Below are 25,441 nucleotides of genomic sequence, written 5' to 3' on the forward strand. Positions count from 1 at the left end.
AATAAAGCCTGTCCAAAAGATTCCTTTCCCTTACCGCATATAGACCAACTAATTGATGCAACCGCAGGTCATGAACTTTTAAGTTTTTTAGATGCATACTCGGGATATAACCAAATTAAAATGGATCCTGGTGATGAAGAAAAAACTTCTTTCATCACAGACAGGGGGACTTACTGTTATAAAGTAATGCCCTTTGGTCTCAAAAATGCTGGGGCAACCTATCAAAGGTTGGTCACCAAAATGTTCCAAGAACATTTAGGAAAAAAATGAAGCAGAGTATGAGGCTGTAATTGCAGGTTTAGAATTGGCACGAGAACTCGGCATAACACAGATTATAATCAAGAGTGATTCTCAACTCGTGGTCAATCAAATGCTGGGGACTTATACAACCAGAGAGACGTGAATGCAAGAGAACCTCGCAAAGGAACGGGAGTTAATAAAACAATTCCAAACTTGGAAAGTAGTGCAGATCCCAAGAGATGAGAATGTAGAGGCAGATGCTTTAGCAAATCTCGCATTTGCAGCAGACGTAGCAAACAATACAAATGCTTCAGTCATACATCTATTTCATTCCGTTCTCGAACCTGATAAAAACGAGGTAAATTTTAATCATTTAACATGGGATTGGAGAAACGAAATTGTTGCTTTTTTACAGCACGGTACCGTGCCTAATGACAAAGGAAAGGCTCACGCGCTTCGCAAAAAAGCTGCTCGATATTGTTTATATCAAGGAAATCTTTATCGAAAGATGTTCGGTGGACCACTAGCAAGGTGTCTCGGACCCTCTCAAACAGAATATGTGATGAGAGAAGTACACGAAAGACATTGTGGGAATCACGCAGGGGACGGTCACTGGTAAGAACATTAATTCGCACAGGATATTATTGGCCTAAGATGGAAGAAGAAGCAACCAGTTTCGTGTCCAAATGTGATAAATGTCAAAGATACGGCAATAATATGCACAGACCAGCTGAGTTACTACATCTTGTTATAGCCCCGTGGCCCTTTATGAAATGGGGAATGGATATCGTAGGTCCACTTCCACAAGCAAAAGGTCAGGTAAAGTTTCTACTTGTACTTACAGATTACTTCACTAAATGGGTAGAAGCAGGGGCATTTAAACAGGTACGAGAGAAAAAAGTTAAAGACTTCATATGGCAAAATATAATATGCCGCTTTGGAGCACCAAAGGAGATCGTGTGTGACAATGGACCACAATTCATTGGAGCTCAAATCACAGAATTTCTTCAAAGTTGGCAGATTAAAAGGATAACATATACGCCATACAATCCAGTAGGTAATGGACAAGCGGAATCCACAAACAAAGTCATTATCAACAACTTGAAGAAGAGGTTACAGAATTCAAAAGGCAATTGGCCTGAGGTGTTACCTGGAGTATTATGGGCTTATCGTACAACGACTAAAACAGGCACTGGAGAAACGCCATTTTCAATAGTTTATGGTGCGGAAGCCTTAATTCCAGTTGAAATAGGTGAGCCAAGCACACGGTACGATTACGCAACGGAAGAATCTAATGATGAAGAGATGCGGATCAACCTTGATTTACTTGAAGGAAGAAGAGAAGCTGCATTGATAAGGATGGCAACACAAAAGCAAGTAATTGAACGATATTACAATAGGAAAGCACGCCTCAGATTTTTCAAAATTGGGGACTTCGTGCTTAAAAAGGTGTTCCAATCTGCAAAGGCTGCCAACTCAGGAAAGTTAAGTCCAACATGGGAAGGACCGTACAAAGTCTGTGACATTGCGTGAAAAGGAGCATACCAGTTGGAGACAATGGACGATAAAATTTTAACCTCACATTGGAATGCCGTCCACTTAAAAAGATATTACTTTTGAGAAAGTACTTACGGTCAGGTATCACCGTGTTAAAATTTCTCTCTTGGATTATTAATATTTTACTAACGATTTTAGATGCTAGGCAAAATACCCTAACTCGTGCCAAATGATGAGTCACAACCTGCAAGGCAAAATGGAGTATTCTTAAATTCCTAGCCCAGGGTTACAATTAATCTGATGGAAATACACACGAGTTAGGCAGTCTTCATCTAGAATCGAACCTTCGAGTCCCGTATATCTTTCTGTTTCAGGAAAAAGGCCAAAGTAAAGGAAATAAACAAGTGCTTGAGGTTTCATACTTCACCGCTCAAACACTTGGGGGACTGCAATATTGTACACAGATACGTGTAGAAATGCAGATACGAATATCGAACAAAAGTCGTCCACAAAGAGACAAGTGTTGAGTAAAAGTTACGAAGTCTTCAGCATTCATGAGAATAACAGAGTCATCTCTCAAAACTCATAAACAAAGTCACCTCTTAAACCCTTCTTAATATATAACGATAGGGTCATGACTATGTACTGAAACAGGTTATGAAGAAAAACCTTGTTTATTCTATGTTATATACAAATCTGTTACAAGAAAAACAGTTACGAGAAAGTTGTAGATGTATTGTAATACATGTAATAGTCAAACACTTGTTAAAGTTTATGAATAAAAACTTGCCAAAGTTGTTTCATACAAAACGTGTGTATTCTTATTCTTTCATCGTATTATAACACCATTATGAAGTTGAGACGTCTTCTTCATTAAGTGTCGATAAAATAAAAGGGCCCTCTTTTATAAGCCTCATGTTGATAATCCATGAGAAGAATCATAAAGCATTTTATAAGGATAAAAATTCTAAGCTATTCCGTAAGTCCTAGATAAATAGGAAAGAATAGAATATACAGAAGTACCGATAAAACTTCTTAATATAAAAAAAAACTAAGTACAAACTTAGTCAACAAAATATTTGTTTTATACAAATGCTCCATTATGATAACTGGGGACTTCATCAAAAGATCCCTTACAGCAATTTCATTTTCAGCTAGTCACTGAAGGGTTTGGAACATCAGAAGTTTCACCATCGGGAGCAGGAATTGCAACCCCAATTGCTGCAGTAACCACTTCTTCAATTAAAAGTTCTTCCGTTCCAGGAGCTTCAAGTACAGGAGAAGGAGTATCAGTAGATTGTTGACTTTTCTCGATGGTATCTACGACTTTGGCCAGTTCAGACTGCAAGTCAAAGCCGTCCTGAGCAGCTTCCATTAAAGCATCACGACGAGATTTTAGGAAAGCCCAACTCACTTCTATGTTGAAGTTCTCTTCCAGAAGCCCATATTCCTTTTCCCACATAGCAAGATCGTTTTTCAAGATTTGGTGCTCAGCTAAATGGGAATCAAGAGAAGCTTCAAGAGAGGCATGAGAACTCTTCAAGGCATGAATTTCGTCAGAGGAGGTCTGTAAGTCAGATTGAGCTTGAGTCAAGCTTTGCACTAACTCTCCTGCATACTCTTCTTTCTTAGCCAAAAGTGTCTTAAGCTCCCTAATTTCTTCACTAGCCTTTGATAATTGTTCTGACAAAGAGCATTCCAAAAGCTCTTTGTCTCTTTTAAATTGGCTTGAAGAAGCCTTGGCAGTTGCCAGTTCAGAAGTCAAACCACGGTTTTGCTGCTCCAGGAGGTTTTTATTTTCTTGCAACTCCTCTATGGTCCCTTGAGCATTCTCAAACTGTTCTTTCCAATTGGCTGCTTCAAGCTGGGCTCCCCTGGCTATTTCTTTGGCCTCGTGGATAGTTTTTTCAGACTCACGGGCTTTTCTTTCCAGAAGGGAAATTCTTCCCATTAATTCAGTACCAATGAGGTTAGCCTACAGAGACAACTCATAGAAATGAGGGATTGAAGATAAAAAAAACTTGTTGGTAAGAAGAGGAAAAATACCTTCAAAGTAGAATGAACTATGTCATTCATCAAAGTCAAGCAGCTATGGTTCTCCATCTTCTTCTTCTCAATATCTCCAATTAGGGTCTCAAGCCAAACATCGGCTCTACCAGTCTTTCTCAAGAGGCTATGGTTGGAAGGAACTTCCAGAGTAACACTTCTCATAGTCATACTCCCACTGCTAGAACCCGTCTCTGTATGATGAACAGAGGGAAGAGGAGCAATGGAAGGAATGGAAGGAGAAGATGTAAAAACAGGAATGGAAGGAGAAGATGTAGAAACAGGAATGGAAGGAAAAGATGTAGAAACCAACGCAGGAACGGACATAGGAGCGGTAGAAACTGGCAAAAGAACGGAAGTCGTCAAAACTAGTAAAGAAATACTTACGGTTGGCAAAGGAATGGAGGAAATAGGAACGAATGAGGAAAGAGGAACTTCATCAAAAATAGGGCCGAGCTCGCCACTCCCGAAACCACTATCAAAAAGATGCTGAATTGACTCATTATTATCTCTTGGTTCGGTGTCCTCGTCAGAATGGATCAAAACAGGCTCGGTGGTAGAGGTTTGAGCAGGAGTGTCTTCAATTTCATCATTAATGATTATTCACCTCCTGACCCTTGGCCTGGTAATTAGGGAGGTACCCTCCTCTTCTTCAGAACTTTCTTTTATAGCTTTCCTTTTTGGCAGCAAGGCTCGAGCCTTATCCAAATCAAGAGCAGCATTCGCAGACATGCGAATGGCCATAGCTACTTCAGCCGTCATTCCTCTAATGCCAAATCCTGATTAAAGGATGGATATACATGATCAAAATTGAGGAAAAAATGCTTAACATGTAAAAAACATATAAAAAGGGGGATACCATGTGTTTTGACCTTCCAGCCATGTAAGGAAGAAATCGATTTCCAAGTTCTTTGCTCCCTAGAACCAATCTTCAAAAGTGAATCTACCCAACCACAGAAGTTGGGAATATGTTCCACATCTCCCATGGTTGCTACAAAAAAACAAAAAGAGACGAGGTTAAAAACAAATTTCTTTTGAAATTCTCAAAAGTAGGTACGGTAAATAAAAGGAAACCTACGTTCAAAATTCCACTTCTCAGGGAAGGGAGTATTAGTTTCGCCAATCAAGTCCACCGTACGAACAACAACGTAACAGATATACCATCCACAATCTTTGTCATCTTCAGGATTTACCAGAACTTTTTTGCTCCTTGCAGTTAAGGTAAAACCCCCATGGCGTATTAAGTTAGAGTGGTATAAATGAATGAGGTGAGAGAAGGTGAAATTAACATTGGCTTTGGATGATAAGTATCTCAAACAAGCCACTATTCTCCACACTAGTGGACCGATTTGGGCCAAACAAATTGTAAAGAAACGGCAAAAATCAAGAATAACTGGGTCAATCGGAGGATTAAAACCTAAAGTGAAGGGGTAAGTATAAACAAAAGAATACCCACTTCTAAAGGAGGAAATTCTCTGATTTGGGGAAGGAATTGACATTCGAAGGCTATCCTTCCAGTTACAATCTTTTCTTATGGTGGGGATTGTAAGTTCGGTTACTATTGTAGGGTAAGTATCAGCTTTTTCCAAATTTGCAATTTGCTTTTGAAGAGACGTTTTGTCACTTTCAAAAGACAAATCGCTGGGAACTATCTCATCAACTAAGGGTTCTTGAGAAGAATCAAGAATTTCTCTACTTCTAGAAGAGGGGGCCTTTGGGATAGAACTCCTTGAAGAAGAACCAGAGGAGCCGCCTCGAGTAGATTCTAACCCTGTTCGAAGCCTACCTCCTCTGCCTCTTCTGTGTCTAACGGGGGCGTTGGGGAATTGGTCTAGAATTGGAACTTTTTTATGGTTAGGGTTTGAAGAAGACATTGTTAAGAAGGATAAGTCGAAAGAAAGTAGAAATAAAGAAGAAAGTGTTTGCTGAAGATTTGTGAAGAAGGCAAAGGAAAAAAAAGTTATGTATATAATGAGAACCGTCAAACTTAGAAGTGTAATGATGGAAAGCCTATAATAAAGGCAACTATCACTTCGTGAATAGTGAGAATGAAGAAGTCTTGAAAAAGGGTGTAAGTAGCAGAATCAATCAGAAAATGACACATGGGCGGAACATTAAATGAAAAAGACTACTGAGGCGTTAATAATGTCATAAGCATTAATTGTGGCGAAAATTCCTTTTTTATGAAGATCCACTTCCCAATTATTTAATTGATAAATAAATGGAAAGTGGGGGGACTATCTGTATTGGGAAAAAATTGAGTTTATATTAAAGATGACGTGGCATGACACGTGGTTTGGTTAAATGGTCAAAGCGCAACAATTGACTAAGAGGCACGGATAGAGACAGCCACGGGAAGAGGAATTTAAATAGGCACGAGACGAAGTACAGATACGAGTCTCGTACCAATTCAAGTCATTTACAGCTAACGGATTAGAAGGCATTAAAGACAAAGATCTGATGACAGAAAGGAGTCCAAATTCATTATTAAATACCTGATACGTTAGAAAATTGGTATTTAATAGGAATAATTGTATAACGGCTTATTTAATATCATTTATTACTTATAATTATACCATTAAAGTTGAGGCTTCATTCCTTTACCTAGAATTACCTATAAAAGGAAGAAGTATCATCATTTGTAAGGACACGGAATACTATTGAGAACTCACTGAAATACAAAATTATTTACTATTTTACCTTCATTCTCAAAAGTATTTTATTTTCGTCTCTTGATTATCAGTAACCCGAATTTATTTTTAGCTTTGACCAAAGACCCAAATTTTTGGTTAAACAACAAGATGAAGAAAAGAGCATAAGAAACTTAAAAGTCATTAAAATAAAATGCAATAAACTGGGAGTGATTGCTTGGATGATCTATCCGTAGTTTTACTATAAATTGTTGACTTTTCTGTTATGGATTTATAAAAATAGAAGAATGAGTTCCATAAATGGTGCAGGGATTTTACATACGAATGTGATTATTATTTCTTGAGATGTGAGCCCAAGTATGTCAATGCAAAAAGACAAAACTTTGAAGGACAGTTTTTTTTTAAACCATTGAATGATCTGCTTGACATTTAGCTACAAAAGTGATCTGATGCTCAATAAAACTTTATGTAATAATCTATTCAAATGATGCTGGTCAAACTAGGATTATAGATCTCTGCATGATAATGCTGATATCACGATTATAGCTCCTCGTGATTACCTCTCTGTACCAACGTGTTGGAGTTTTGGTATCTATTTTTGGATTAGGCAGGTGAAATTTGCGTTTCTGGTTCATAAGCATTCTGTTCTCGTAATATGCTTTCACTTGTTGAAACTCGAAAAGTGATTTTTTATCTACTTAATATAAAAAATTAGTTTAGCCCTTATCCCTTATATTGAAATACTTCTATGAGTTATTGTGACATATGTTGTCACATTGAGTGGTTGTAACCATTCTTATTGTTTCCTTGGTCCAATTTCAGATATGGCTAAACAAGGACAAATTCGAATTACTCCAATGTCACGACCCAAATCGATGGGCCGCGACGGGCACTCGGTACTTTACTCAACCGAATACCAACGTAACGTATCTTTCTTATTACATCATCATATACACATGACATACGGGCCTAATAGGCCAACATGATCCTTTATAAACTCAAAACATAGGCCGACAAGGCCGTACAACCTTTTCGTACACGACATATGTCTACAAGCCTCTAAGAATACATAAATGTCATAAAGGTCGGACAGAGTCCCGCCATAACAAACAATACATGTCTAAATCATACTAACCAAACGAGCAACTCCGAAGCAAATGGAGCGCACCAACATCTTCCACTGAGCTGATAGCCTACTTGGAGGGCTTTCGACCTGTCTATCGGGACCTGTGGGCATGAAACGCAGCGGCCCCAGGCAAAAGGGACGTCAGTACGAATAATGTACCGAGTATGTAAGGCACATAAATAAATACATAAGAGACATGGAAGACATATTGAGAACATGACTCAACTTGTAAGTCTGAATAACTTTGTAAATCATAAATTATTTCTAGCATCATGCGTATGCGTATGAATGACATGTCGTGCATAGGTACATGTTTCATAACATCATCAGCCTCTGAGGGCATCCCATCATATCATATCGGTCACTGTGGGAAAAATCATCGTCGTATACCAGCTAATCAGGTGGTGGTGCGTATATAACGCCATAACCTTTCCCGTATCCCATATACATATATATATACGCGTATATAACGCCGTTTGAATCATATTTACATATATACGCATATATAACGCCGTTTGAATCATATTTCAGCCACTGTAGGCAACATCATCATCATCATATACCAACTGATCAGGTGGTGGTGCGTATATAACGCTGTAACCTTTTCCCATATCCCATATACATATATTTACATATATACGCGTATATAACGCCATCTAGTCATGAGTCAATGCACACGAATGCAATGCATGAAAAGTATGTTAATAAAAAATTTCGGAATTTCATAAGACCATTTTGTCTTTGAGCAATATCATAAAGTAAGCTCGTTTCAACTTTCGTATTTTTCTGAGACCCATGAACAGATGATAAACTATTATGACACATAGAAATTCAGGAATATAGATATCTCTACTACTTCTATGAATAGAGTCATTCATAGAATTTGTGCATTTGCACGTTTCGTTCGTATCGTATGGATTATGCCAAAAGAAAGAAGGGATAGCCTTAACATACCTGGACCGATTCTCTTGACAATTCTTCTAACACACGTTAATTGCGGCAAAACATATAACAGCGGATCGAAGTAGGGAAAAATTCATATGATATTCTTGAGAAAGATTGTACCGTCATTCCTTGGAATCACAAAATCCCGTTGTCGAAGCGTTATAAGGCTTCGTATGAGATTCCATTTGAGAATTCATCCGTTAGCAAGTGTAGGTATTTTATGAACAATCATTTAGGAAATCGTGTGTTGTTGCATATTAATCTTCTTCAAGTAATTTTTGTATGCTTTCCAAGCATCTTCAAATACATATAATATTTGGTAGTTTGCCTTTGTGAAATGGCACTTTGAAGCCGCCATGGATGGAGTGCCTCAAAACACTTACTGTGATAACTAAGAAGAACACGTTATGTTCTCCTTTTTATTCCAAGAAAAGACCAAGATTATAATTGGTGAAAAGAGTTATCAAACATATCTATTAAATTATAATATATCATATAGATTATTTGTAATACTTGAACCAAAGAGTTCTCAAATTTCGCTACCTTACCAAATAATATTATGAGTCATTTATTAGGGGTGGGTTTGCTTCTACGTTGGGGAGGGGGTTAGGCTTATCCAAATTTATCCACTTAATTAGTTAATCTGGTAATATTTCGTTACCCGATAATTAATCCATTACCTGTATAATTTAAAAATTATCACAAATTACTTAAAATTCTATTTATTTTTCAAAATACTTCATATATATTTTATATATTATACTATTGTGGTCATATAGTACCTTACATGTTACTAGTTTATAATTATCGGGTATTATTACTTGATCTGTATTTTATCCCAAATTGCCAAACTTCGACAAAATTCGTTTTCTTTGATATTACTTACCCTCTTACCTTCACGAATTTACTCATCACTTATAATCCTTATAATACTCAAATAATCTTTTCCTTGGACTGATGTCAATTACCTTACGACAAATTCAACATACAATACTGCAGGGTGCAACATCGTCGTAACTTATTACTGCGAAGCATAACATCACCGTAATATAATACTGCTGGGTAGAACACTGTCGTAACTTAATACTACAGGACGTAATATCAACTGGTACACTTATCATTTTTATAACTTATAGCTCTTGTGAATACCTTAATACTCTTCTTTCCATTTAAGCAGTTGCTCTGTGAATAAATCCAAAGTCTAGGGTATTCCTCCCTTTAGTCTTTTTGCTCGTATCATGGCCTGTGGTCGAAATCTTCCTAATCTTGCAACTTCTATTATCTCCTGTCATGCAGCCTGTATGACCCTGGCTTTGCAGGTGCACTTATGTGATTCATCTTTCCTTTAGGCTTAATAGGATACCTCTCTAGGCCTTTATAGGTATACTAAAGTCCTTTGCTCGATACTTTGTAGAACTTGCGAATATGGCCATATCTTATTTCATAGATCTGGTTATCCATTCATATCACTTTATTGCATTTACATGGGTTATACTATACCATAATTCTTACTTCGATTTATCGTTACTGAGGTCTGCTACCAAACTCCAGGTTACTTTCGTTGCTTATCCCACATGTATAAATCTAAATCCTTTAATGCTTCTTCATTACTGCTCATCTTAAGAATGATGGTCTAATCTCATCTCATACTTTGTAACTTTTATCCATCCATTGTTGATTCACCTTAATATCGATAACTTGACCTCTTATGTAACACTACTTCTAGGGCTCACATCTCATCGAGGAACATCTAAAATGATTAGACTGATCCACCTGGGGGCGATACTATACTTCCATAACCGTATTTCATAGAATTCCAATCTGATTTACCTTACGCAGGTATCTTAATCCTGTAAATTGATAAAATAATTACTCAATCACAGGCCCAAACGTCATCCCTCATCTATCACGATTAGCCCTTTATCAGGGCAGCATTCCATCTATTCTAAATGCTACTGACTCCTTTGAGTTCATTCAGGCTATACTGTGCTTTTTATAACTTAGAGAAACCATCAGTTCTCTCATTTTTGTGGGTTTAATCCCGAGGACTTATCCATTCTCGTCAACTTCTTACTCGTCCTTTCTTATCCTCACCTTGTCTTCCTAAAACCTTGTCGCTTAACCATACTTTAGCTTGCAACCTACACATATCTATTTATATTACTCGCAACCTTCCTTCAACTTACTTGCCCCATAGATTTCCTTGTGTTATTCTGGAACACCAAGCAAGACACTACATCGTCTTTAACTCTTCTTTACTTTCTTAACTAGACCTCTCAGTACCTAGAAATCATGGGCTTGAAAATATGCAACTGATGACGTTGCTATAACTCCTAAATACTGAACCCAGCGCTTCTAGCCTTCTATCTGAAGTATGAACTATTCACAACCTTATGCTCTTGAGTATCTCGTACGTTGTCTACCTTTACCTTACTTACCTTAAAGTCTCGCATCACATCTTCTATCTTTTGCATGACCTCCCTTCCACACAGGTATAATTCACATCCACGACTTGAAGCTCTATTGTAATACTTGCACCTCTGGTGCATACATAATCTGGTGGAGGCTTCATACTGACTTCTTATGAGGCTCGTACTTTTCTAACTGGATTTATCGTAGAGCTGTTATAGAATATAGTTGTTGTGTTATTTCTCTTGAACATCTGATATTAAGAGTGATTATGTCATGTTCTCAAGCACCACTTCTATAATTTTTCTACGTCCAATAATCAGACTCCTGATTTACTTAGGTGATGTAATTTCTTTAGTTTCCTCTTCTTTCTAATCAGCCTTTACGTCGGCTTAAGCTATTTTCTGATCTGTGGCTCATGGTATCAATTATTACCTTAGCCTTTCATGGGTGTTATGGAATATCCATGATAGAATCTTTTAACAATTCAACCCTTTGTCTATGCCCTGGGCTTACTTATTTCTTTTAACTTATACCGGAGTCTTCTATGGTTGTATGATTGTCAACAAATATGTTGCCTGGATAATGTTCCAAAATATTGAGTGTATCCATAACGTACTAACTCTGGATCATTGATCGAATGATTCTTTCGTTCCCTCTTAGCTTTCTTTCAACGTAAGCTATTACTTTTCCTGGTCTTTTTGCCCCCTTGTTGCATCCATACTTAGCTTATCTTAGTGCCCACACTTGCCAGAGTTTTCATACAACTCATATGATCTCGAATATTACTTTTAATTCTTACTTCTCGTTCATTAGCCATGGCAGGTGCCATTTTCCTTTAGAATGCTTACAATATTGTTGCAAGATTATTGTTACACAACCATTTCCTCTTTAGGTCGTTGTGCTTAAATTGAAGCCTTCTTTCTTATCTCCTTAGCTAGTATTTCATTGTAGTACTTAGGGAGAACCCTTGGCTCTTGTAAAACTGTGAGCTTATTAACCTTTTTGATGTCCTTACTTGCCTATAATCATCCGTAATTGCTTACTTCCATGCCCTTTTGCTTGTATGGTTGCTTCTGAACTAATATTTTGACTGCCTTCCTAGTGGCACTTTTTTTATCCCCGTAACACTCATACGGTAACTTTAACTACCCCGACTCTTGTTTGAATATATCAAAAGTATTATAATGATATTCTTCGAGGCTGAATTTTCCATGTTGAGTTCTACTATGTTTATCTTACACAATCTGATGACTCGTCTGTAACCTCCTATTTAGCCATAACTGGGGTCTTCCTGACCAATTACTAACTACTCGCTGGCCCATTCTCATATCAATATTCCTCGTAATCTTTCTTGGGTTATTTTCTTTGTCCTAACTTACCTCTCGCACTGGCTTCTTATTTATTAATAACAGTTCAGGTAGGAACCTTTACTTCCTCTCCTTGATGTCGTTCTTGCACAATATTCCGGAATCGTAGCGTATCTGTAGGATTTTGGATAAATGCAATCTCATTCTTTTTTCATTTTTATCGCATTCTTCCATTACTATTCACTAGAATCACTTAATTCTGATTTAATGACACATCACTCCATATTCCCCCTTTTAGGGGAGTACTAAGAGCTAAAGCCACGAGGATATACCTATAGAAGTTTAACCTCTTCATCTTTAGCATCGTTTCACAACATTAATGTTCCTTACTTGCCTTGCGGAAATCCTTCTGTACCAGGGATAACAAATTCTCTTACTTGCGATGGTGACACTTATCGCAACTGGCACATGCAATCCCTTACACTTAACTTTGCTCGCATTGCTTGCTTTAGGGAAGCGTCTTACTGAATGACCTTTTTCTGAATTTCTTATGAATCTTCTTCTGTTGTCCATTCTATTACAGCTGGAACGCAATCTGAAATTCTCATTATGCCGACCATTATCAAGTCACTTAGTCCATAATTCATGTTTAGTTTACCTCGTTCACCAGTCCATACAAATTTTTATTACTCTGAGGTCTAACTCTCCCTTCGGGTAGTCACGTTGGATTCGCGAACTTATTTTTCGAAATGAGGATATAACTTTATGGCCTATACCCTTTTGTTATCTTAAGTCCTAGCTCATTTCGTCTTTTCATTCACTTAACTATATATCCTATAATACTGTCATTCATTTTTTTTCCCGTTGTCATCCATGCATCACATCTTACTCTTAACGCTTCATTAACTCTCTTCTCATTTTCTGATAACATTTCTGTATAACACTTTATTTTGAAGATTTCCACAGGACATTCCTTTGCTTTTAGCTCCCCTTGCTCCGTCTACTAACTCTTCAGGTTGCCTAACATTCTTTCTCTACTAGGGACGGGAGCCATACTAAGGTAACATTTATCCTTTCAAGGCTTCTAGTGCCTATCTTTATAGTACTCATATCTAGCTGTATTATTTCAGAGTGTATAATCTGGATATCTCACATGGAGATTTTGTTAGCACCTTTACAATATCCTTCGGAAATGTCAACTAACGCAAGCAATCCCACCATCATCTTGGGTTACTCTTACCTCAGTCGGATCCTGCTATCATGTCCTTTTCTTAAACCATATATGTTAGCTCCCATTGGGCATGACTGAGATAGGTGTGGCCGATTGTACGTACATATGTTACTATTGAAGATAACTCAAAATGCTTATATCTCCCTTCCTGAATGGTAGATGGTGATAATCTTTATTAACTGGGTACCTCGTACCCTTTTTCACCTTGCTTCTTTTGCTTGATGAAACATGTATCTAACTTCTGATTCCTTTTTACCGTAATAGTGAATAAGTATCCTTTCCTAAAAGCTCCTTACCAAGAACCTTACACCTTTTATAAGTAAGCTCTACCACACGATCTAGAGTAAGAAGAAAGTGTGTCAGTCCTAAATGCCCTGTAGCCTCTTGCTTATAAGTGTGGTGCACGACACACCCATAAACAAGACTCTACTAGACACGGCTTGTAGACTCCCTAGGACAGAATTGCTCTGATACCACTTTTGTCACGATCCAAACCGATGGGCCGCAATGGGCACCCGGTACCTTACTCAACCGAGTACCAATGTAACATATCTTTCGTATTACATCATTATATACACATGACATGCGGGCCTAATAGGCCAACATGATCCTTTATAAACTCAAAACATAGGCCGACAAGGTCGTACAACCTTTTACATACATGACATATGTCTACAAGCCTCTAAGAATATATAAATGTCATAAAGGTTGGGACAGAGTCCCGCCATACCAAAAAATCCATGTCTAAATCATACTAACCAAACAAGCAACTCCGAAGCAAATGGAGCGCACCAACATCTTCCACTAAGCTGATAGCCTACTTGGAGGGCTCTCAACCTGTCTATCGGGACCTGCGGGCATGAAACGCAGCGTCCCTAGGAAAAAGGGACGTCAATACGAAATAATGTACCGAGTATGTAAAGCATATAAATAAATATATAAGAGACATGGAAGACATATAGAGAACATGACTCAACCTGTAAGTCTGAATAACTTTGTAAATCATAAATTACTTCTAGCGTCATGCGTATGCGTATGAAAGACATGTCATGCATAGGTACATGTTTCATAACATCATCAGCCTCTGAGAGCATCCCATCATATCATATCAGCCACTGTGGGCAAAATCATCGTCATATACCAGCTGATCAGGTGGTGGTGTGTATATAACGTCATAACCTTTCATGTATCCCATATACATATATATACAGACATATATACGCGTATATAATGCCGTTTGAATCATATTTACATATATACACATATATAACGCTGTTTGAATCATATTTTAGCCACTGTGGGCAACATCATCATCATATACCAACTGATCAGGTGGTGGTGCGTATATAATGCCGTAATCTTTTCCCATATCCCATATACATATATTTACATATATACGTGTATATAACGCCATCTGGTCATGGGTCAATGCACATGAATGCAATGCATGAAAAGTACGTCAATAAAATCTTTCGGAATTTCATAAGACCATTTTGTCTTTGAGCAATATCATAAAGTAAGCTCGTTTCAACTTTCGTATTTTTCTGAGACCCATGAACAGATGATAAACTATTATGACACATAGAAATTCAGGAACATAGATATCTCTACTACTTCTATGAATAGAGTCATTCATAGAATTTGTGCATTTGCATGTTTCGTTCGTATCGTATGGATCATGCCAAAAGAAAGAAGGGATAGCCTTAACATACCTGGACCGATTCTCTTGACAATTCTTCTAACACACGTTAATTGCGGCAAAACATATAACAGCGGATCGAAGTAGGGAAAAATTCATATGATATTCTTGAGAAAGATTGTACCGTCATTCCTTGGAATCACAAAATCCCGTTGTTGAAGCGTTATAAGGCTTCGTATGCGATTCCATTTGAGAATTCATCCATTAGCAAGTGTAGGTATTTTATGAACAATCATTTAGGAAATCGTGTGTTGTTGCATATTAATCTTCTTCAAGTAATTTTTGTGTGCTTTCCAAGCATCTTCAAATACATATAATATTTGGTAGTTTGCCTTTGTGAAATGGCACTTTGAAGCCACCATGGATGGAGTGCCTCAAAACACTTACTGTGATAACTAAGAAGAACACGTTATGTTCTCCTTTTTATTCCAAGAAAAGACCAAGATTATAATTGGTGAAAAGAGTTATCAAACATATCTATTAAATTATAATATATCATATAGATTATTTGTAATACTTGAACCAAAGAGTTCTCAAATTTCGCTACCTTACCAAATAATATTATGAGTCATTTATTAGGGGTGAGTTTGCTTCCACGTTGGGGAGGGGTTAGGCTTATCCAAATTTATCCACTTAATTAGTTAAACGGGTAATATTTCGTTACCCAATAATTAATCCATTACCCTATAATTTAAAAATTACCATAAATTACTTAAAATTCTATTTATTTTCAAAATACTTCATATATACTCTATATATTATACTACCGTGGTCATATGGTACCTTACATGGTACTAGTTTATAATTATCAGGTATTATTACTTGATCTGTATTTTATCCCAAATTGCCAAACTTCGACAAAATTCGTTTTCTTCGATATTACTTACCCTTTTACCTTCACGAATTTACTTATCACTTATAATCCTTATAATCCCCAAATAATCTTTTCCTTGGACTGATGTCAATTACCTTACGACAAATTCAACGTACAATACTGCAGGGTGCAACATCGTCGTAACTTATTACTGCGAAGTGTGATATCATCATAATACAGCGGGGCGTAATATCCAAGTGGGAGTTCTCGAAGTCAAGGAAGAGGACAACGTAGAAGGGTACGTCGCCGCAGGACTTATTTCTATAATGATTCAGACTCGGAGCCTGAAGTCATCAGGAATGTCCCAAGGGCGAGACAAAATCAGTTAAGGGTTCGAAGGGCTGAACGAAGGGAAAGAGAAAAGAAATTTAGGGAGTTAGGAATTTAAGATGATGTTTCCGTTCCTGAATATGTACACCTTTTTAATATAAAAATAGTTGAATTGGCTAATTACTTAGAAATTACTGATTGGGAAGCATTAGCTATTTTAGCGGACTCTCTTCGAGAGTCTTGGGGTGAAATTTTAAATGAGATTTATTATGATGTTTGGCCTAGTGCACCTTTAAGCGTATATGAGCAAGAGTTAGTGTTCGATTGGTATACGAATGTCCTAGCAAACATGTAAATTGTTATTATGTGTTTTATTTTAATGAAACTTATATTATGTTATTTGTCTCACTAGTTACATACATTGTTTATTATATCTTTTTGTAATGGATTGACACTTGAAATATGTACACACTAAGAAGTGATTTTAATATTAATTAAAAATATTTAGATATAGATGATGAATGGAAATGTAGTGACCGTTCGATTCTATACTAAATGTAGAATTAATATTATAATTAATTTTCTTGCGTGTGTAATCACATGCATAAATTAACTGAAGTATATATTGATAAGTTAAAATTGTAATATTGTCTCTAATAAAATTGTAATATTGTCTCTAATAACAGACACGACATCAAAAAGTATCATTGCTGACTTGAACAAGGGTGACAAACTGAATGGTGAAAATTACGATATTTGGAGTCGTAAGATGTGGTATGTACTCGAAGAGCAAGATGCTCTTGAAAGTATTAACCATGTAATGAGTCACCCAGATGAGGGTAACACTGCCCAACACAAGAGGGACCTGGAAACATACAATGTTTGGAAAAAGAAAGATTCCACTATACGTGAAATCATTGTAAGTTCAGTTGCTGATGATCTCATCTACGAATGTGAGCAATATCCTACTGCTCAAGCCATGTGGGCATATTTAAGGGAGGCATATGGGGGTACGACTGTGACTCGCCTTCGACAGCTGACAATCAAGTTTGACACGTACAAAAAGCGTCATGATCACGGTGTCAAGCAACATCTAAGGGTGATGTCAAATATGATTGCTCAACTCAAAAGTGTTGGCCATGTTCTCTCTGATGAGCAGCAGGTTCAGGCAATGTTTCGGTCTCTTCCCAATAATTGGGAACATTTTAAGGTTAACTTGTCCCACAATGATAGCATCAAAACTTTTGTTGATATTGTCCGTCATGTGGAGCTTGAAGACGAGCGGCTTGGTGCTGCTAAAGTTGTACTTAATGCCTTTGTGGTAGAATCAAGTGGTACAAAGAGATCAAGCTTCAAGCACAATAGAAACTAGAAAAATGACAGAAAGGGTAAGGAGATCGAAGAAGGACCTTCCAAGAAAAGAAACAATCCAAATTCCAAGAAAGGAAAACGGTTCTACAAGAAGAAAGACAAGAGCAAGATGAAGTGTTACAATTTCCAAGTTCCAGGGCATTTTGCTCGTGAGTGCACTGAGCCGAAAAAGGTAGCATTTCAAAATGCATCTCTTAGTGCTATATATGTTTCTAGAACTGTTTTACCAACTGAATCTTATCCTGTGTGGATTGTAGACTCAGGGGCCACCGACCATGTGAGCCGCGATAGAGAAGCGTTTATAGAGTTTCGTCGAGTTCCACCTGAATCAAAGCATGTATATGTGGGAAATAATGCAAAGCTTGAAGTCAAAGGGATAGGCACTTGCAGAATGGACATGTATGGTGGTCGATCTTTGATGTTGCATGACGTCCTATATGTTCCAGAGATTCAACAAAACTTAGTATCTGTGTCTGTTCTTCTAGATTTAGATTTCAATTTGAACTTTAGTCGCAGTGGTCTTAGAATTACTCAAGACAATGTTTTTTTATGGTTTTGGACATCGTTATGATGGTTTTATTGTGTTAGATTGTAATCCTTCTACATATAACTATTATGTTGACCGTTGTGTTATGGCATGTTATTCTAGTAACAATGATGTTGATGTTATTACATGGCATGCAAGACTAGGTCACATAGGGCAGGATTGAATGAATAGATTGGCTAAGGAAGGACATCTAGGTCCTTTATCTAAAATTGAAATGCCAACTTGTGAAAATTGTCTTGCTGGAAAGATTACACGTAAACCATTTGGAAAGGCTAAGAGATCTGGTTTTCCATTACAATTAATCCATTCTGATATCTGTGGTCCAATGAATATGAGGGCTAGGTCTGGTGCTTTATACTTCATTACGTTCATTGATGATTTCACACGCTTTGGTTATGTCTATCTGATCTCTCATAAATCTGAAGCACTTGAATGCTTTAAGAAATATATGAATGAAGTTGAGAATCAATTAGACAAAAGGATTAAGACCTTAAGAACCGATAGAGGGCGTGAATATCTTTCAAAAGAATTTGAAGGATTGTGCAATGAAAAGGGAATCACCAGACAGTTAACTATTCCGTACACACCTCAACAAAGTGGTGTAACAGAAAGGAGGAATAGAACACTGCTGGACATGATAAGGTCCATGATGGCGCAGGCAAATTTACCTATCTCCTTTTGGGGAGATGCGTTATTAACTGCAACTTATATATTGAACAAAGTGCCTTCTAAATCAGTTTCTTCCACTCCTTATGAGTTATGGACTGGTCATAAACCAAGCTTAAAGGATTTACGACTTTGGGGTTGTGCTGCATATGTAAAAGATTCTTTTAGCAAGTTTGGTAAATTAGGTCCAAAAGGCAAGAAATGTATCTTTATAAAATATTCAAAACACTCCAAAGGGTATGTGTTCATTGGTGAATTAGAGGATGGAAGTGTTACTGAATTGAATCGCGAGATGTTACATTTTTGGAAAATAATTTTCCAAAGAAGGGCGAGGTAAAGAATGGAGAGCCTCTTTATGAAATATTAAACTCAGATAGTCAGCAAGTGTCTTCTGACATAGCTGATAATCAAATTGATCAAGATCTTATTCTTGATCCGAGTGGGAGTGGGAGTGGGAATTCCCAATCCCAAAATCCTTCTGACGAACCTGAATTTCAACTACGAAAGAGTGCCAGGAAAAATATACCCAAACGTACTTATGAAATTGAAGATTATATTTTCTTGGCATCTCCCACAGAAATGGATGAGCCAAAGTCTTATCGAGCCCTGGAAAAGATGAGTGGATGAAAGCAGTAAAAGAAGAATTAGAGTCCATGAAAACCAACAAAGTCTGGGATCTAGTTGATCTTTCGCCTGGGCGTAGATCCATTAGGAACAAATGGGTTCTCAAAGTTAAACACAAAGCGGACAGGTCAACAGAAAGATACAAGGCACGATTGGTGGCAAAAGGCTTTACTCAAGAAGTTGGAATAGATTATGAGGAAACATTTTCACCAGTTGTGAAGTTTACCTCAATTCGCTTAATTTGGCTATTGTTGCACGTTTGGATTTGGAATTACATCAAATGGACGTGAAGACAGCTTTTCTCAATGGAGAACTGAACGAAGAAATCTTCATGGAACAGCCTGTAGGCTTCATCGTTAAAGGACAAGAAAAGAAGGTCTGTAAATTGAAAAGATCTATTTATGGCCTGAAGCAATCTTCAAGGCAATGGTATTTGAGATTTCACAAGGAGGTGATCTCATATGATTTCACCATGATCAATGAAGACCATTGCATTTATGTGAAGAAGTCCAAAGGGATGTTTGTAATTCTTTCTCTTTATGTGGACGATATTTTATTGGCCGGAAATAATTTGGAGTATTTTAAAACTATCAAGTCATGGCTTTCAAAGTCATTTGACATATAAGATATGGGCGAGGTAGACTATATCCCTAGAGTTAAGATTCAAAGAGACCGTGCCAAAAAGTTATTGAGTCTATCTCAAAAAACTTATATAAAGAAATTTTTGGAGCATTTTCGCATGAATGGTTGCAAATACATGGATACTCTTATAGCGAGAGGTGAAACTTTAAGCCTTGAAATATGTCCCAGGACTGAAAATGAAAAGGAAGACATGTCTCGAGTTCCATATTCAAGTGCTATCGGGAGCTTGATGTAAGCTCTGATGAGTACTCACCCAGACATTTGTTATGCCGTAGGTCTGGTTAGCAGGTATCAATTCCTGGAAGAGATCACTGGAAAGCTGTGAAGAGAATTTTCAGATACCTGAAGGGAACTGCAGATTATTCACTATGTTATAGTGGAAATGATTTATACTTGAGAGGATATACAGATGTTGATTGGGCTGGTGATCGAAATAATAGAAAATCAACATCCGATTATGCCTTCTTACTTAATGGTGGTGCTATATCATGGAAAAGTAAAAAAACAAACCTGTACAGCCCTTTCAACAATGGAAGCTGAGTTCATAGCTTGTGCGTCTGCAGTACAAGAAGCTGTTTGGTTGAAGAGATTCTTTGAACATTTGGATATTGCAAAGAACTCTTAGGGTGCCATGACTCTATATTGTGATAGTCAAGCGGCTATTGCATATACAAAAGATCCAAAGTATCACAGCAAGACCAAACATATTGACATCAAGTATAACTTTGTAAGAGACATGGTAGCAAGTGGAGAGATAAATTTATAGTACATTCCTACGCGAAGCATGATAGCTGATCCTTTTGCAAAGGCGATATCTAGAGAACCTGTTTGAGAAACATGTTATGGCTCTAGGTTTGCGAAGGATACGAATATATGTATGTATTGTAAAACGACTTAAGTATTATAATACACTCATCAATATTTGACTCTTGAATTTGTGCTTATATCTCGTATGCATGGGATGAATATTTGTTGATAAAGTATGTCGAACAAGTCGCGATATTGACTCTCTCACTCGAGCAATCGCCTCTTACGTTAAGAATCGTGAAGAGATGAGACCTTATAGAACCTTGGATAATGTGAAGTTATAGTCACTTGTAGAGGTCGGTCATGACAACTAATCAGACTTACGAATTTTATAATTCGATTATGACTTGTTTTATAAGCCAGATGGAAGTTTCTCTAAGATGATGGTTTGAGGATTATTGAAGTGAGAAACTCAGGTTAGACATTTGGAGGTGTCTAGACCAAAATCTTTACGGTGTTGAATGATTAAAAGAATAATACATACGCGCCAATATAAGGTGAGAACACCGTAACATGTGTTTCATACCACGTGTGCTATCGACCATGGGATAATAGAAGAATGAATCCCTGCTTCTTCATTGTGTGAGATCCCAAAGAAGTTATATCAATTTTTATAAGAATACCCTTTGACCTATTACTGTCTCTTGAAGTGCCAATCAGTGTTACTACTTTAGCATGTCACTAATAGCCATGAGTGATTCGGCAATGCAGTGCATGTCTAGGAAAGCAGTTGATTTGGAATGGAAAGATTCAAGTAGAAAGGGAAGACGACTAAAATTTAGTAATTTAACCTGTATTCATAGGTCGACCATTACACTTACCATGAGGGTATTGGGTGTAATTATGGATACAAAGTTAAACATGAACTCGAGTTCGCCTCTTTTCGAGGACGAGGGATCGGATAACTAGCTACTAGAATAGTCAACAATGTCTGGGGTATTGCGAGTAACAATAAGATCCTCATGGTAGTAGTGAATCCTTTCCGCATGTGATTGGATTTCTACGTAGAGCTATTAAACAACCTTAAAGGGTGTAAGAATAATATAGCTCTTAATGCTCGCAGGTCGCACGATCTATTTACCAGTATGAATTACGTGTGTTTGGGTCTAGCCCATCATGTGTGAAGTGGGAGATGTTGGACATTGAATTTGGGTCGCGGGTCGCCCATATGGATTGACCCGGCCTGTTTTTTAAAGGAGATATAATTAAGGGAAGTTACCTAGGGAAGGCATAACTCCTAAAATAAAACTACTGCACGTTGAGAAGTAAGGGAGAGCGTGGGAATCAACGTGGGTTAGTTTTTCACTGTAGTTTTATTTTCTCTGAGAACTTCTCCTCTCTATAAATCAACGCTCCCCTTCTTCAGAGAAGAACACAAGGCGATAATCTCCCTACAAAGATACAAACACAGTAAAAGAAAGGAAAAAGGTATTTAGTTCGTGAACAAGAATTTCGTTTCCAGGAGAGACGAAATCGGATTTGAGGCAATTTTTTTGGTGGTGAGTTTAATGGTTTCCGCTGCATCAACAAGGTACACAATTCGTTGTTCTCTCCCCTCGATTTAATCTATCAAGAAGGAAAGATCCTCAATTTATAGAGTGCAAAACTTTTTACTCCAAGAAAAAAGACTAGCCAAATATAGGAGATTTATAAATTTTTTCTAAGAAAAGGAAAACGTCAGTTAGGGTAAATATGTTGCTCTTTCGTTCAAGAAAAAGAAAAATCAAATATAATAAGAATATCAGGCAAACTCCAAACAACTTCTACGCGCGTAAGCTATTAGTAGATACCTGCAACCAAATTTCACCCCAGCTAAAGAAAATGTTAAGATATATGCAACCTATAATAAACAACTCAAACACGCTAATACAGAAGAGGTGCTTCTAATATATAGCAGCTAATTTTTACTCAAAAAATTTAGTTGTAAAAATGCCGTGTTGAGTTTCATCACAATAATTCAAGGATTGTAAAGCAGCAACTAGGTTATCAGCAACCAACTTCAAAGAGAAAGATATGGATTTTCACCCCTAAAATTCTAAAATCGGGAAATTAATTCAACCATTGAAGTCGATTACTTCAATAACTAGAAATAACTCTTCTTTTGTTGTGACTATTCAAAGTATATATGGAGCTCGTTGAACTGGCTAGGGGAGAGGAGAGCAATCAGAGAATGGGATGAGAAGGTCATTTGGGCATCCGAGAGAACTAATAACTCTCGAGCAAGAGCAGGCATCATTGGCTTCTTATTTGCAGCAAGTATCTACCACATATGGGCTGAGAGGAATGCCAGAAGGTTCACAAACCATCAGAGACGAGAAAGCTGATCAAGGAAATTGTACTGCATTTACATATATATGGTCAGAAAAATGACAAATGGCAACAACAGCTGAATGGCCTGAATAGTTACCCAGTATAGATTCTAAATTAAAGTGTTAAACATGTTATCACTAGATATTGTCAGTAGTTATAGAAGTTAGCTGGATAAGGAACAATTAGAATAGTTATGGAGATTATTGATAGAGCTGTCTCATGAGTCCAATTGAGTTATTTGTACATATTGATATACTTGGTTAAATAAAATTTAACTTTAACTAAAACAAAAAACTTTGAGTGGGTTGTGATTTAAATTTGTTGAAAATATTTAGGCAAGATAGTATACTAAGAAAGATCGAAGGTGAATTGAACTAGGTTGAAGTAAAAGTTCGTAGATAAAATTATGTGCATCACATGCATATATACATTGATATACATAGAGGATAATAAGTTAAGAATTTGACCAAAATGGCAAATATTTTGTTTGTTTAGCAAAACTGCATAAATTTCTTTATTTCTTAAAAGAAAATATGGAGGGCCAACCCAAGATGTTAAGGAAATTAGTTTAGAAGGTTGGACATACAATCTAGTGATATTAACAAGAATAATGGCACAATATGTATGGTTAAATTTTATATTTATCCTTTTTTATTTGGCTAAAGCGACTAGGTTTAGTGACATGTAGAAATTTGTTGAACTTTTGCAGTTGGTGGCGCTAAGCACAAATGTTGAGATGGCCGAGTTGGTCTAAGGCGCCAGATTAAGGTTCTGGTCCGAAAGTAAAAATAGAACGATATAGCCAGCTTTCGAACTGAAATTCAAAAATAGCCAGCGTTTACGAAGTCAATAAAAAATAGCCACTATTTTGTTATAACAAAGACCGGTCCAGCATAATATACTGGAGTTTGGTGCACCTGTGTACGAACTTCAGCATATTACCGGTATATTTTGCTGACTCCAGTATAATATCACCGGTGCTCCAAACTCCAATATATTATACTGGACAATTATACTTGCTGGAACTCCAGTATATTATGCTGGAGTTCTAGTGTACTTATGCTGGAACTCCATCATATTATGCTAGAGTTTCAGCATACTTATGCTGGAACTCCAGTATAATATACTGGCGTATTTTTCGGTTTTGAACAGTGTTTTCGCTCAGATTTATCTTTACATGAAAAGTGGTTAAATTTCGATTACTTTTGAAACTGGGCTATTTTTTAACGACTAATTGTAAATCTGGCTATTTTTGAATTTCAACATTTATAGTCCTTTTTGTTATACTGATCTCTATATTCTAACTTCGGTAAGCTTTGAAATTTTTTTTTAAAAAAAGAGTAGTTAGTATAAAAGAAATTAAATCTAACACTTAAACTTCAAATATAATGAAACCTTGCACAGTACTTTGTGTATGATTTTCATTTTATAGGGATTTAAGAGTTTATTTGGATGTAGGAGGGTGAATCCATAACTAATTATATTTTGATCAAGTGAAAGTGAAGTCACCACTCACCAAAACGAAAATTAAAAGAAAAACGCCTACAGTTAAAATCAAATTCAAACATCTTGTCAAGAATCGAATTCCAACTGGTTCTTGTAATTGGTTAATAGATTACTTAACCAATTAGAGCGATCAAATTAAGAACTTTAATCTACACTGAATTATGCAAATTACATGAAAGTAGTCAATCTATTATGTCTTAATTACCGAAATCAATGTTACTTGGACCTAGACTTGTTACATTTCGGCCTCATTTCTTTTTCTTTTTTTAAAATTAAGACGTCTGAATTTGAATACACATCTGAATTTTAAGAAGTGTATTAAGATTAAGATATCTGAATCCTTATAGAATAGACTACACAAATTAGAATAAAGATGTAATAACGTTAAATAGTATCAGATAAATATGCATTCAAGGGGTCGATTTCCTCATGTATATACTACATATAAACACATGTACAGAACTACTGAATGAGATACAAATTACAATACATTTACAAGAGATGTACATGTATCCTCTGATTTGGGGGCGGATTCAGGGGCAGAAGGGGTTCGCCCGAACTCCCTTTGCCGGAAAATTACGCTGTATTTATAAAGCAAAATTATAGCTCTATAAATTATATTTTGAATTCCATTGACACAACCCAAAAATATAGCTTATTGATCAAGGGG

At 36.8% G+C, this 25,441-nt stretch overlaps 1 protein-coding gene across 1 annotated transcript; it reads left to right on the plus strand.

Annotated features, from left to right (window-relative positions):
* The first annotated feature begins 4,317 nt into the window (after nt 1-4,317).
* LOC142165820 (uncharacterized) lies at nt 4,318-17,670 on the plus strand. The gene is made up of 2 exons (XM_075224195.1): nt 4,318-4,408; nt 16,985-17,670. Exons 1-2 carry the CDS (start codon nt 4,318-4,320, stop codon nt 17,668-17,670), a joined length of 777 nt encoding a protein of 258 aa, XP_075080296.1.
* Nucleotides 17,671-25,441: the final 7,771 nt, after the last annotated feature.

The sequence above is a fragment of the Nicotiana tabacum genome, chromosome 11 (assembly GCF_000715075.1).
Source record: "Nicotiana tabacum cultivar K326 chromosome 11, ASM71507v2, whole genome shotgun sequence".
NCBI classification, from domain to species: Eukaryota; Viridiplantae; Streptophyta; class Magnoliopsida; order Solanales; family Solanaceae; genus Nicotiana; species Nicotiana tabacum.

What these genes read in the sequence shown, in the direction of transcription:
- LOC142165820 (XM_075224195.1), top strand. Translation starts at nt 4,318, where the DNA reads ATGGATCAAAACAGGCTCGGTGGTAGAGGTTTGAGCAGGAGTGTCTTC. An exon ending in ACCTCCTGACCCTTGGCCTG is followed by an intron (nt 4,409 to 16,984) that starts GTAATTAGGGAG and finishes CTCTAATAACAG; the next exon opens with ACACGACATCAAAAAGTATC.